General features: G+C 41.9%; 1 protein-coding gene across 1 annotated transcript in view; it reads right to left on the reverse strand.

Annotated features, from left to right (window-relative positions):
- dok6 (docking protein 6) overlaps positions 1-14,173 on the reverse strand; it is a 56,015-nt gene that overhangs the window by 10,125 nt on the left and 31,717 nt on the right. Inside the window, exons 3-7 of the mRNA XM_053861232.1 lie at positions 13,168-13,282; positions 7,893-8,012; positions 4,271-4,460; positions 3,851-3,989; positions 1,884-1,989 (exon numbers count right to left, since the gene is read on the reverse strand). Coding sequence (XP_053717207.1) covers positions 1,884-1,989; positions 3,851-3,989; positions 4,271-4,460; positions 7,893-8,012; positions 13,168-13,282 — 670 coding nt within the window. The remainder of the gene's footprint in view (positions 1-1,883; positions 1,990-3,850; positions 3,990-4,270; positions 4,461-7,892; positions 8,013-13,167; positions 13,283-14,173) is intronic.

Below are 14,173 nucleotides of genomic sequence, written 5' to 3' on the forward strand. Positions count from 1 at the left end.
TGGTCACTTCATTATAATTTATTTCTTGTGTTTAATGAATAATGCAGACAACAAATTCCAACCCCCCCAGAATCGTGATCGCAATATTGTTAGTGTAAAAAATATTGTCAAATTATATGCTTAAATACATGTTAACAAATACATAGGTTAAAATGTAAAAAAATATTGTTAAAATATTTTTTATATATATTTCCCAAAATGCTCAGTGTTACCTCTCTTAAAAGCAATGCATGCTAATTTACATTTAGCGCGGATGGTTACGCCCTTGTGGTAAACTACGAACTGAACTGCGTGTTTGAGAAGCCATGATTGTTTCCGGTCAGGTGCGACAGCTCAACTTATAGCTAAAGCAGTGGTGGTATTGATGAGGAGTAAAATGCAACAAAATGCACGTCTAACATTTTCACCAATTTTTATCGCGATCATAAATAACAAAGCCATCAGTCTGTGTCTACTGACGCTTCAAATAAATCCGTTTATGTACATATAAATGGACATTATCAACATCATAAAAGCAATTGTTAGACATTGATATCACACCACACAATTGTGCCTTTTATTAACCTATGTATTTGTTAACATGTATTTAAGCGATATAATTTGACACCTTTTTTAATATTCAAAACATCAACAAGCTCAATGGGGCAGCAGGTGAAAGTAGCTACTTTACTTGTGAAACTAGTGAGTCACAGATCCTTGATAAGGTTTATGGATTCAGAAGGTCATCCAGAGCACCACGGACACTGAATTACTATTCCTTCCCACTCATCTTACCAAAAAATTCAATCCAAATCTGGCTTTCGCTTGTGAGTTATTTTACCATTTACAGACATAGATAAATAGAAATGATCTTAACATCATCAGGAGGTGGTAAAAGAAGCATACTGATTTATGTGCACTTGTGTATGTATGAATAAATAGTTGCCCTGGCAATGCAAATGGTTAAAGCAGAGATCATTTGGCATGAACCTCCCTTGTCATGACTCTGATACTGTGACATCTTTCTCCCACATTGATTCAACACTGTGATGAGACCTTTCCCATGTCCTCAAACACACTGATGCATTCAATTTATTCATAGAAAAGGAGGACAGATAATGGTAGCGCTGAACGCGTATGACGTTGTGTGGGGGAATGTGAGGTGGAGCGATGTAGTCCAGCTGACAGACACCAGAGGAAACTCTGGGAGGACCAGCCAAGATGGCAGAGTGATGAATGAGGGAGAAGCTACTGTGCTCACCAGAATTTGGACAGTTACCGTTTGACTGCCCCAATAAATAATGACCATGGCTTTTTCTGTCGACTCTTCAAGTGTGAAAACGCGGTGAATGTTTGACCTTGAAGGGTCCAGAAAAATATCAGAATGTCCAAAGACAACGGCAATGAAAGAGACACACTAAATAACATGTCTAATGCTAAATGTAAAGGTTTCCACAACATTATCCACTACTTTATAGTGATTTCATTTTTGGGGCTGAAGCCTATTTGAGTTCAGTTGAACAGTGACGGACACCCTGGACAGGACTTCATTCTACTGCAGAGCAGATGAAGGTTAACAGTTACAGGCAAATCTGTTCAGCTATGTTTTTGAAACATGGGAGGAAACCAGAGTGAACCCTTAACAAGCCTGTGGACATTAAAATAGCTGACCCAGGAGGGTTGCCTTAAACTGGGCATCAAGGGCCACCTCCTCGCTGTAAAGCTCCAAACCAAAGGTCCAGTGTAATAAATACCCTGGTGAACCACCTATGTTTTGAATGCAGTACATGCTGCAAGAGACAAAATGATGATGAGGAGGAGGAGGAAGCAGCATACACACTGTCCTCCAATGCCTCCAGTAGGTGAGAGAGTCATTATAAGAATTAAAAAGTTCACAAATGCACCTTGGTAAGAGAAGAGATCGCCCACGCTGTTCTGGCGTGTGATGTGCTGCCAGTAGGCGCTGCGCGGCAGAGAGATGGACTTGGTGAGCGTCTCTCTTGAGTGGACCTGAAACACAGAAAGTGCTTCCTGTCAGTCAATCACAACATTTAAAAATACATTTTATTATAAATAACATAAAGGGTTTGGAATCAAGCCCTAAAATGATGTAAATATTGACTTGTCTAATAGAAACTGGCTTTGGAACAGGGCCAGAATGTTGGGGTCTAGAAACACGGCCATATGGTCAAGGCTCATCACCACTTGCATAAATGAAGAATAAACACGATAGTGGGGAAGGAGGCAGGAAGGAAGGACGGAAGGTGGAAGGAGGGGGCGGAGGCCAGGACCGCAGGGTGTCAGAGGAAGCGCAGTAGGAGTGGGAGGGGGAGACCTGTGTGGGAACATTGTGTGAGAGAAGGATGATGAACTGCCACTGAGGGCACAGAATCGAGCAGCAAACAGGCGTGGTCAACGACAGTGAGCCAAACCATTAAAGCAATTCAAGAAGCACTGAGTTGGTTTTCTAACAGTATCAAATCTTTGAAGATGTACTCATTTTTACAAACATTAAATACAATAAACACATTTACAAGGAGAACCTTAGCAGGTTTTCTGGGTGTCAACGTAAACGCTTGGATTTTCTTCTCGACACAAACTGTGAGTTGCATTGAGTCTCAACTTTTCTAAATTTCCAAAATTGTAGACAAGACTCCAGGAATGAGCCCAAGAAAATAACAACATGCTGTGCTGATGGCTAGCTAGTTTTGTTGCAACTAAAAAGCAATTGAACGTCAGTCTGCTTTCTTCTCGGTTGTATTCATTCCTTGTATATTTGAATTCATCCGCTAGTTTTCGACGTACAAAAGACATGACTGGATTTCTCAAATTTAAAACAATGGCCTGTTATTATTCTGTTTCTATTCCAATCGATCCATGTATCCCGATGTTTGGGAGCTGGTGTGGTAGTATTAAGCAGCCATGTGGTCTCCCCACGGTCACTGGCTGCTCCTCGATAGTATTCTACTTCAACTACTCGCGCAATGAACACCCAACAACCAGAGCTCAGAGCCACATAGTTCCCTCGGTCTCACCCCTTGTTTTTTTTTGTTTTTTTTATGCACATGCCATTCAAAGCTCGCATTTTCTGCATTATGCTGCATACATTAGTGCTTTAGGATGAGTGTAATGCAATATTTTCAGTGGCTATTCATATCCAAGTAAAATAACATTCAAAACTTTAAATTCTTAAATTCTTCAGTTTTCATAACTTACAAAAGTATAAAGTGTGCTGTTCCAACACATTTAGTTCAGTTGGATTCTTTACAAAAAATTCCATGTGGAGGGAATTTAAATCCATTTCATTATTTCCATCTACTGTAAGTAACCCAAAAAGTACTGATACAAAGAATTCAGTTTCAAACACAGTTTTAGGTCAGATTCAAGCAAAGTATATGACTGCTACTGCTCAGTTACTCATTATAGACTCAATGTTTACATTTTGTATGATATTTTGAAATTCACCAATTTGCATGTCGCATAACAAATGAGCATGTAATGAATTGACATTGTGGCTGCTGTCTGCCTCAAAATTGTACAAGAGTGAGACTCAATAAATTGCAGCGGCATTAAGGCCGTAATTAATAAAATGTAATTAAAGACTCGAAAAAGACCTGAAGACACAATGATAACAACATGTAATAACTCACGCTCCTTTACCAAGTCAGCAATGCGCTGCTTTAAAGTGTCGTCTCACAAAAGAATTTGCATCCATTTAACAACAAAGACAGGTCCAGAGGGAAGGTGTCCTCCTCAGTGTATAAATGTGGGAAGTTAAAGTGTGCATCTCGAGGTATGTAGTTTCTCCTTACTGTGTTTGCATTTCAAAAGCTGTGTTTGTAAAGTGCACCAGTTTCCCCACAAAGTGTACCTGGGAGCTCTTCTCCATCTCCTCCATCATCCTTTCATGCTGCTGGGCGATAGCGAGTGTGGCTGAGTGGACCCGCTGGTAGATCTTCTCCCCCTCCCGCGTCTGGAACGTGAACAAACCCTCTCCCGTGTCACACATCCTGCGCCAGGAACACAAACACAGACAGAAAGAGAGGTAGACACACTTTGATGCCGCAACAATTTTGGATTGCCATCTCAACACATATGCATGGCTGAAAGTGCACTCGGAGAGTCGCGCACAACAACACACAAACAAATACCTGTTCAGAGGAACCTGTCAAATTAACGCCTGAAGGGCTCTGCTGCTAATACAGATATCCTGGGAATCCTGCCTTTTTAAAAAGTTTCTGCAGCAGCTCAACTTTCTCACCCCAAAACACAGTCGGAGACTCGAATTTACCTTCCAGACTCGAACGTGAACCAGGTGGAATCTCGGCCGTATCTGCGTAGCGAGCTGAGAGGCCACATGACAAGTTTGAGGCGAGCGTTGTGAATGTCCCACAGGTAGATGTTTTCGTGAGTTATCTGCATGGTGCACTCTCCGTAGATGTCCAGGTTGGGCGTCGGCATCAGGTAGACATTGAAACGTTCTGAAAACAGTCACAATATCTCAGTTCATATTCAGGGAGGACCAGTGGAAGAGAGATTTTCTTTTTCAGCACAGAAAAAAAGTAGAATTTCAACTTGGAAAAGAGACAGCAAGTGTGCTCCAACACCAAGGGTTCTTCTAAAGAAAATAGACCTCTCCACATGTCCTGTGTTCTGTTATCAAGTTTTGAACATCCGGAAACTCATGAACATTTGAACATCTGGAAATTCATAATCGATTACAGGCCCTCTCACTGAGAGGGCGTGTTTTCTAGGTGTTCCCATCTCTACTGTAACCAGTTGCAACACATTGAACACTGGCTACAACAGCATATACCTCTCTGAAATGGAGAGAACTTTGGGATTGTCTTGGGCTAAAACAGGATTCTCCAGGACATTTGAGCCACCAACTGAATTAAATTTGTTCAAGCTGTTGAGCGGATATAATCGTGATGATAGCAGGAAACAGGTGGCTACTGATGTTTTGCTAATGCTGTAGCTACATATCACGGCTGCAGTTTTAAGTTTGTCGTTTAGCACTGGCAGCAACCGACCTATTATATTGTGGAAAAAAAGAAGAAAAAAAACACGTTTTCATCCATGTGTGGTGGAATGCCATCTGTGCCTTTAACATTGAAATTCACATTAGCTCATCTGGACAGACGAGAACAAACAGCGCAAGAAAGTCGATCGAGCTTGTGCCGTAGTGTGGGTAGTCATAGACTGTTTTGTGTCCGCTTATATTTTGTGTCCTTCCTCCCATGTCTCTCCTCCTTGACCAATAATGACAGCCGGCTGGAACCACTCTGCAATCAGCGCACCAGTCATCAGTATTTAAGCTGCCTGTTTCAAGTTCGTGGGGAGAGCTGGTCCACTCTCCTATGCTGGTAAAGTAGACCTCTCTATTGTCCCCCCAATCTCTTGTGGCTTGGTTCTCTGGTGCTTGAGCTTATACCCTGAGTGTGTTTCTGAATGTCACACATCCTGATTGCCCCAAACTGATTCCGATCTCTGCTGTACAATTGTCCTCACCTCGACAACTTCTATTTTTATTCATGTGCCAGTCTTGTTACATTCTGTTCATCGTTTTCTCCTATTTCTGCCAGTGTGTTTTATTCCAATCAGTGTAGAACACACATTCATTCCTCAGGCCAAAGGGAAAAAATGCCAATAAAGGATTAACCACAAACCACAAAAATTAGCATCGTAGGACAAAAAAAACTACATAACATTAAACATAATAAATACAATAAGATTATTTTTTTCAACTGAACAGTTGGACGTTCTAATCGTGCCGCTGAGCACGCACGCCTGTTCTGCCAATAGATGTAAGCCACGTGAGAACAGGGTGAAGCAACTTCAAGGGACAACGAAGTGGCAACCATCTGCGTTGTTCGCTACTCTGCAGTGATCATTTTGCTGCTGTATGTACCATTTGGCCTGGCCGTTCACCTCAAATGGGTTCTGAAACCGACTGCAATACACACAGTTTTCAAATGTAAACAGACGTAAACAAAACAGCAGAGAGCAGAAGCGGTGATAAAACTTACCCAAAAATAGGGCAAGTCCTCTTATTGACACAAACACATTATATGTATTTCACACTGCTGGCCCTTCTTAAGACAGTAGACAGTATGACACCCATCTTCATCTTATTTTGATATGATTATTCATTGCAATGAAGCCAATCGATGTTCAGCCCTTCATCCTGTTACAATAGGGAGTTGTCGCTTTCAGAAGAACATGCCTTGAATAAAAATATGTCCTTCATTTCCATGAACCAACTCTTCTTCCACAAAAAAAAACGCTGACAATTCACTCAAACCTTCGCTGATGTCGCTTCAGTACAATGAGCCATGTTTGTTTATAGAGTTGGTACCTCAGGTTACGTCACTAGATGGCATAAAAATATATTTGTCTATATAAATAGAATGAAACAGAATATTTATTCTTTCTAATCATGTCTTAGTTGACGTAATGTAGGTGACCATATATTTTTACTTTAATATATTAAACATAAACAGGAATAAGGGACAAGTGTTTTTAACAAAGGTCAGTATTGTTATCTTTCTACAGCAGCTGACTTAACAGTTGGGATAGAAAAAAATAAATAAATGAAATAAATGAATTCCCCCCAATAAGATTGTTTAAATAATTATTGTTAATAATTCTCATAAATATCAATTGGACATCATTAGCAGACACTCAAATCTCAAAACAGGATACAGTGGAACATTTCCATGTTGCTTTTATGGCAGCAGGATGGCTACAGAGAAGGGCGGCGTTGCCCATGACAGGCCTGGTATGACTGGATATTGGACTCTGCTGGAGTCTGACGGAGCATTACGAGTCTGAGATTAATGTCAGTGAGCACTGCTGATGAGTGCATGAAGCTCAGGTATTCTTAGCTCAGCGTGATGAAGATGTCTTGACCCTTACTTCACCTCATTCTTCCAGAGTAGCCATCCAGGAATCAAAGCCAAAAGCTCAGCGGCGGCCAGACAGGACAAAGGCGTCTCCGCAATCTAAATGAGTCCTCACTAATCACGCCTAATGATTCTGAATAAGCCGTGTGTTGGCAGTGGATATAAAATGGCCATGTCATAATGTGGCATATTTTTAGGGATGGAGAAAATGAACTCTGATCTAATTATCGTCGCCCGCTGTTTGGGGAGGGCCGCTAATTGAAACATGGTTGCGGGCCTCTTGGTTTCATTCAGTCAGAGCGAAGAGACACAGACGTTTGCTTATCGCGTCGGCACAACACTGCAAGTTCTGCATGATAACGCCGCCTCCGCCACAAGGAAACAGCTCACCACCAAGAATCCAAAAAAGTTGGGATACGTAAGAGGCCGAGTTCTGCTGGCAAAAACAATTTCACTTCAGCCACGGGATGAAATGAAATGACTTGAAATAATGGGGGGGGTCATCTAAGTGACTTGCTTTTTCACAGCTCTTCCAGTTCCTTGCAAGCACACAAAGACTGCACTTTCACTTCCATTTCCTGTGTGTAAAGAAATAGTCGGGGAAGCCCATTTATTTCACATGACTTTAGAAGCCATAATCTCATCCTTCTTTGTGACACGCTTCATTATGAGGGAAGCCAGTGATGCACAGCACTTCTCATTAGCCCTGAAACAGACCACAGCCAGTGACCCTCACTCTCACACACGCGTAGTTGAGCCCACTTCTAAAGCTGAGCCAAGACGTACTCATGTAAGGACTGTTCTAGCGCACCCCAGAAGTGATATTGACAGAAACTGCTCCTTATTAGCTTGGCCTAATTGGACAGGGGCTGTTCTGCTTCTCGAACCCTCGCAGGGCACACTTGCATTAAGACATACAAGCCAGCTGCAATCACAATTTGCTCTGTGGAGGGAGGCGGTTGACCCCGAAAGGCTCTCTGTTTTAGCGCGAACTAATTGGGCACTCACCGTTTTGCTCCCGCTGAACTCCCGCTGCTAACAGGTCCGGTTCTCCCAGGCTGATGTCGTTGAGACGGCTGCCCAGGCACTCCAAACACAGCAGCTTGCACCACTCCTCTGCATCCAGCTCTGCATGCAGCGCAAACAGTGGCACAGAATTAATGACCAGGACACTGTCAGACCTTCACTGTCATTTACCTGAGCGATTTGAAAAAACAATCTTGTCAAACACTAGGAATATAATATTTGGTTTATTGAGGTAGAAAACTATGAAGAAGAGCAGGATAAAAGCCCATTCCTGTTCCCTTTACGTACAAAACTGTACCCATCCGTTTCATGACATGCTTCAATAAGTTCTTTACGTTGATATTGCTGTTCACCAATATATCCACCAGGGGGAGCAGCCCAGAGTCAAAAGTTAATGACAACCACAAACTCCAAAACCAATATGGAGACTGTGGGAGAAGCATTGATAATGTACCTCTTGCACAAAAGATGAAAACAGAGGCAGCATTGAAGGCCATGGAAAAGACATGTGGCCGTTTAATGTATTGCAACGTGATGACGGAGAATTTCCACCATTGTTATGGCTTCTTTGTGTCCCATTAGAGCTACGTATCAGGTAGTAACAGCAACACTGCCCCACAGTTTCCTGTATGGTCCGTATCTGTGAGCTTTGTGGAAAAAACGGACGAAATGAACGCAGAACATGGACAGACAGCTTTGTTGGGATCAGGGTTTGTACGTAATGCTGAGCATAAACAGGCCTTAAAAGGAAGACAGATTAGGAGATGAAACAGAGTGCATTAAAGAAGGGTGTCCCATTTGAATGCACTCAGTACAGTCCTCTGTCCACTGCAAATGCTTGTGCGTCCACAGTGCTCACACAGAAGTTTTTCTTCTCCTTGTAACTTGTCAAAAGTGTGCATCAACTCCGATTTCCCAGGCCAGGTCCCAGGCCCAGACTGGTCGTGGTCATTTCAACAGAGGGAGACAAGGATCAACTGCATTTTCAACATGTTTATGAGCTCCATATTACTTAATATATTATCAACATTTTAAATTAAACCATGGTATCTTTGTGGATTTGCTCTGTACATACCTCCTACAGCCGAATAACATGCAGCCTTTTTTTGTTTTTTTAAGTTCAGTTGGGGAGCAACCGCTGATCGATGAGGCGCCAAATATACGCCTGACTCAATTGAATTGAAAATGTGAGACAGCGCCAACGACTTCCTTGGGTGGCTGATGTCATCGCATCGCTCATAATTCTCGATTATAGTAGCTCAGGGGTCCATTATCAAGGTATAAAAAATGTTAGGTACGAATTGTTTCAGGAAGAGGGTTCAGAAGCCAGCTGCCGATATAATTTATGACACTTTTTTTTTACTGCCATAACCCTCTGTGTGTTTACACATGCACATACACATAAATCACAGAGGCAATTTCAGAATAGAATCTCGCACGTACAGCACATAAGTAGAGCTAAGAGTAACCAGGGGAAAGAAAAATCAATCCCATCGATCCTGTGCAGATTAAAAGAGCCGGTGGGATCAGTAACAGCCAAAAACAAATGAGTACTAGTTTCTTTTTCCCCCCCTTCACCCTCAATAATAGGTTCCGGGGCTGTACAATGTACTCTAAGTAGCTCCGGTGGAACAATGTGCCTGAGGTCACAAACTGGTGATCATCCATCCACATGATCTATAGGCTATTACCCAAATTGAAGCAGATGATGAGCTTGCAAATAAGACCTTCACATTATATTACCAGCCACATCCAACAAAACAAATGCTGTTGATATAACCACTGGGCAAACATTTTTTGTAAGATGAAACTCACAAAGACAGCAATTGATTTCATTACAGAGAGCAACAACAGTATCATTCTAAATCACAACTTCATTTGAGAGTCTTGTGAAAAATACTTGTGCTGTTGAAAATAAGAAACATTTTCATTGCAGAGAGAAACTTGACCCTTGTCTTGGCATGAAGTAGCAGTGCAGTGATGGAATTGCAGTATAAATGCCCCACTGGGGTTTGGAGAAGGGTTTGCAGAAGTATAAAATCAAAATCACGAAAGCTCTTCTTCTGCCTCCTGATTCAAGTCTCTTATATGCTCCACTTCTGTAGGATCTGCTTTTGACTCCATTTCACAGCCCAGTCTCCTTGACTCCATGTCAACACCATTTTTTTTTTTGGTTTCAACTCTGCATTCAATGACTCACATCCACTCCCACTCACCATCGGTGTGCCCCGGGTTTCTTTGTCAGGTGCCCTTCTTTTCTGCCCGATTACATTCTCCACAAAAGTCACATTGATTTGCCCTCCCTCCTCTATCACTTGGAGACACCTTGGTTTTTCCCTCCCCTCAGGTGAGGGTTTATTCCTTCACAGGGCCCGATACTGGCTGATTTGTCTATCATCGTACCTCTGCTTGTTAGTGCCAGGAAACATGCCAATACATAAATGTGTAATTATCATCACCGCTATTATTAATCCACCCTAAAGTAAGGCAGTTCGCACTTTCCGCTGGCTGAGTTTCACGTAATATTAAAGTGGCAGTCCTTGATAGTCCTTGCTAAAACATATTTAGGTTCAGTTAAGGTAGTTGATTATAATACAATAATTTATAATACATAAATAAATAAAAAACAAACATTTTGAGGCTTAAGATTTTCTTCACTTTTGTCATCTGAGGAGGCTTTCTGCACCAGTGTCTTTATGTCAGTTGTCACTGTATATTTTCTTTTAAATTTCGGGCCTTCAAAAAAAAAGATTAAAAAAAATATATATATCTATATATATATATATATATATATATATATGAATGGTGCTATTATTTCAAGCACATGATAAATCACATTAAAAAAACTGGAACACAAGGATACTGGAAAATGTTTTCAATAAAATGAAATGTATAGAATGACTTTGAGAGCAGGGCATTTGTAGACTGCAAACCGATTACTTTAACTGATTTCTAATTAGAAATAAATTACATCATGGCTTGAGCCGCGGCATCTGCCTTAAACCGGTGAGTACCTGTGTTAGTTCTTGATGAGCGAGAAAAAATGCCTTCCGTTGTCATCGGTATTTGGTGAGGGTCACCCAAGGATGAAATGAGGCGAACAGTGGTGGTGCTAATAGCAGTGAAGCGCATCAATTCTGAAAATCTATGAAGAGGGATGCGTGCAGACCTACGTGAGGATGAGTAGCGGGATCCGCTGTTCATGTCTTCATCAACCAAACATATATTTGCATTGAGTCATTCCAGCCAACAACTGGCTTGTGAGAGTCATCGTTGGTGACAAACTCAGCAGTCTGCTGAGACACGTTCACACAATTTTAGCGGGTGAAAGAAAGGACAGATGCCGCCTGGAGTATTTCATTCACAGCCACGAGAAAGAAACAGGAATATTTATAGCATAATGTGCACCAGAAAATTTCATTTGAGCTCTACCTTCTCTTTAAGAATCAATGTGGGATGTGAAAGCCATGAAAACACCTCTGTTAAGCAGCAGTGAGTAGAGTATGCGTCAAACTCTTTTTTACAATGCAGGTACACATGATGCTTTGATGAATGTACAGCTGATTTATTGGTTATTTTTGGGATCAAATTTACAATAATGAAAAGATTTGTTTGTCAGACACTGTTGGTTCCAGGCTCGGTTAGGCAAGAGGCGAGAGGTTAATAAAGAGTTAAACACATTATTGCGTCACAGTGTGCTGTACTCTGCCTCCAGGGCAGCTGAGGGCCGTCCACCTCCTCAATAGAGTCGTGTCTGCTTTGCTGCAGATCAAAGAAGTGATGTGTGATTTCAGTCAGTTAGGTCAGCATTTCACAGAGCTATGATCGTGACGTGTTGTGTGTACACACGGACAACACTGTCCCAGGTGAAATGATCTCGGATTTACTATGGAGTGATGTGTCTGTCATCGCAGGCAGACGCTGAAGTGAGAGAGTGAGAGACAGAACCAAGCCAAGTCTCAGTCATTTAGATAGGATGACAACAAAGACAATGACACACACCAAAGACTTTAATGATACCAGACACATAAGCAGTCTTTATTAATTTTGGAGCTAGATTCCAATGTAAACATTGTTTTCTCCTCCCTCCCTCATGGCTATGTTTGGTCTCAGTCTGGAGACACTACGGCTGTGTCATTTGCCCATGGCCCTTCGATCCACCAAAGCAGGAACCCCCAGAACGTAACCGCCCCAATAAATTGGGGAACACTCTATACATAAACCAGTAGGCAGTACAGGGGAGGACTGTGCATCTTCAGTGGTCACACCATTCCGTTTGATTATCCTGCATTCCATTCAATCTCATGATGATGATTGCATAGATTTACATCCTAAATTCTTACGCAACAGTAGATCTGCTTTTGCAAGCAAGTAGATAGGTTTCAACTCTCACTCTCTTCTTCATCTCACACACAGAAAATTCAACTGCATTTTAGTTACAACCTCTAGAATGGTCATCTACATGTTAGCTTTCATTGTGCACTGTACGTATAACATTTTCAGTGACGTGGTAGCGTGCTCCGTGGCTCCCAAGTCTTTGCACAGACTCAGTCATTTTTATTAATAATAATAGCAAAAGAGCAATTGCTGTTTAGGCAGGTCCTGCTGCGCCAGTAATAGATGCTGGCGTTCGCTTGGAAATAGCTAACATGTTTTCTTGGATTAGTTGCCTATTTCCATGCGACACATCTTACACCGAGTGTGTCTTGTCAACTTCCAACTAGTTCATCAAATCATAAATGAGTCCAGATGCATTCTTTCAGAAAAGCGGGAGCGTTCTTTTATCAGTCACTCATCTGCCATTTGTTTCCTGATTTCCTGATGCCGTCGGCTGATATAAAGCCATCACGTATGTCGCAAATGATTGCTATACGCCAGTGTCCATGAAATAGAGAGTGGAAGCCTGCTGAGTGCAACGCAAGCCTCAGTTCCAGAATCTTATACAAGTACATTATACATCAGCATATGCATAGATTCAGTGGCGAAACTTGAAATATTAAAACTGAAAGCTGTAGCAGTGGTGTCCTTTTTATTCAGGGAATTATTCATTACTTGGCAAGTCCTCAAAATTCAGTACTCGTACTCGGTTGACAAAAAAGTGGTATCACAACGTCCCTGAAATAAACCAAGGCAACTTGGATATTAGTTTCATTTTAGTCATAAAACAGCTCAGCAATGTCCACTGGCCAAATTCTAGGCCCGGTTTCCTTTGCAAAAGTGTGAAAGAGATGTGTTACGAGACAGAAAAAGGGCAAACCTGATTCGCAGGCGAAGGTCTTTGATGTGTCGTCACAGAAGATAATCACCACCGCATGCTTCCTCGTCTCTCGTGGCATTCTGGTAATGTTCTTGATGTTGTGGAGCTCGGTGATCTAAGGGAGGCAGAGAAAGCAGCTGTCTAGTCCCTTCTACAACAATCAACAGCAGCGGCATCATTGACACGCTGCACTGCTGAGCGAGCACATTGTAGAGAGAAGTGTTGCAAACGGAGAGCAAAATACACCAGCGATTCGCTGGGATTGTAAAATGCTCTTTTCAAACAGTCACATTTGACTCGAACAGTTCGCAAATGCACGGCTAATTACTCAGTCAGCATTGTCTGAGTAAATACAACGTAATGTGCTGGATCTCCTGCTCAAGCGTTTCTCCTTGCTTGTCCCCGGTCAATAGAGAGAGAGAGAGTGCAATCAAACGTGTTTAAATCACTTTAGCAGGAGATTGATCATGAATGGAAAAAAGGGAAGATTGCATTTAATGGAATATCATCCACATTCACAGGCCGTTTTGTTCAACAGTCTTTCCTGCGTGCACCCTGGCTGAGAGATAAGACCCATTACATTATTGTTCTCCATTGTGTGCGGAAGGTGGGCTTTCTGCCAGACTGTAGAGAATGAATTAGCTCGGCTCGCTGCCGGTACACTAAATCTAGACTGTTAAAGGTTAAAAGATCAGACTTAATAACGCTGGCGACATATGTGAACAATATCTATGCAAAGTCCCCGGCAGCAAATGCTCTGCCCCCTGCCATCTTTAAAAGGCAGGTACATGTCGCCTTTTTCAGTTTGTATGTACGGAAATGAGGTGATTTATTCTATCCTTGGGCGAGAGTGACTGAGCAAAAGAAGGCAACAGCAGAGATTTCTGAATCTTGAATACCACAAGTCTCTCATCTCCTTTTCATTTAGGGGCTTCGGTGGAACTTTTTTTTTTTTTTTTTTTCACACATGGATGCGTGAGTAAGCGTGTGTGGCTTCACATCTGAG

Source organism: Synchiropus splendidus, chromosome 3, assembly GCF_027744825.2.
Source record: "Synchiropus splendidus isolate RoL2022-P1 chromosome 3, RoL_Sspl_1.0, whole genome shotgun sequence".
Lineage (NCBI taxonomy): Eukaryota > Metazoa > Chordata > Actinopteri > Syngnathiformes > Callionymidae > Synchiropus > Synchiropus splendidus.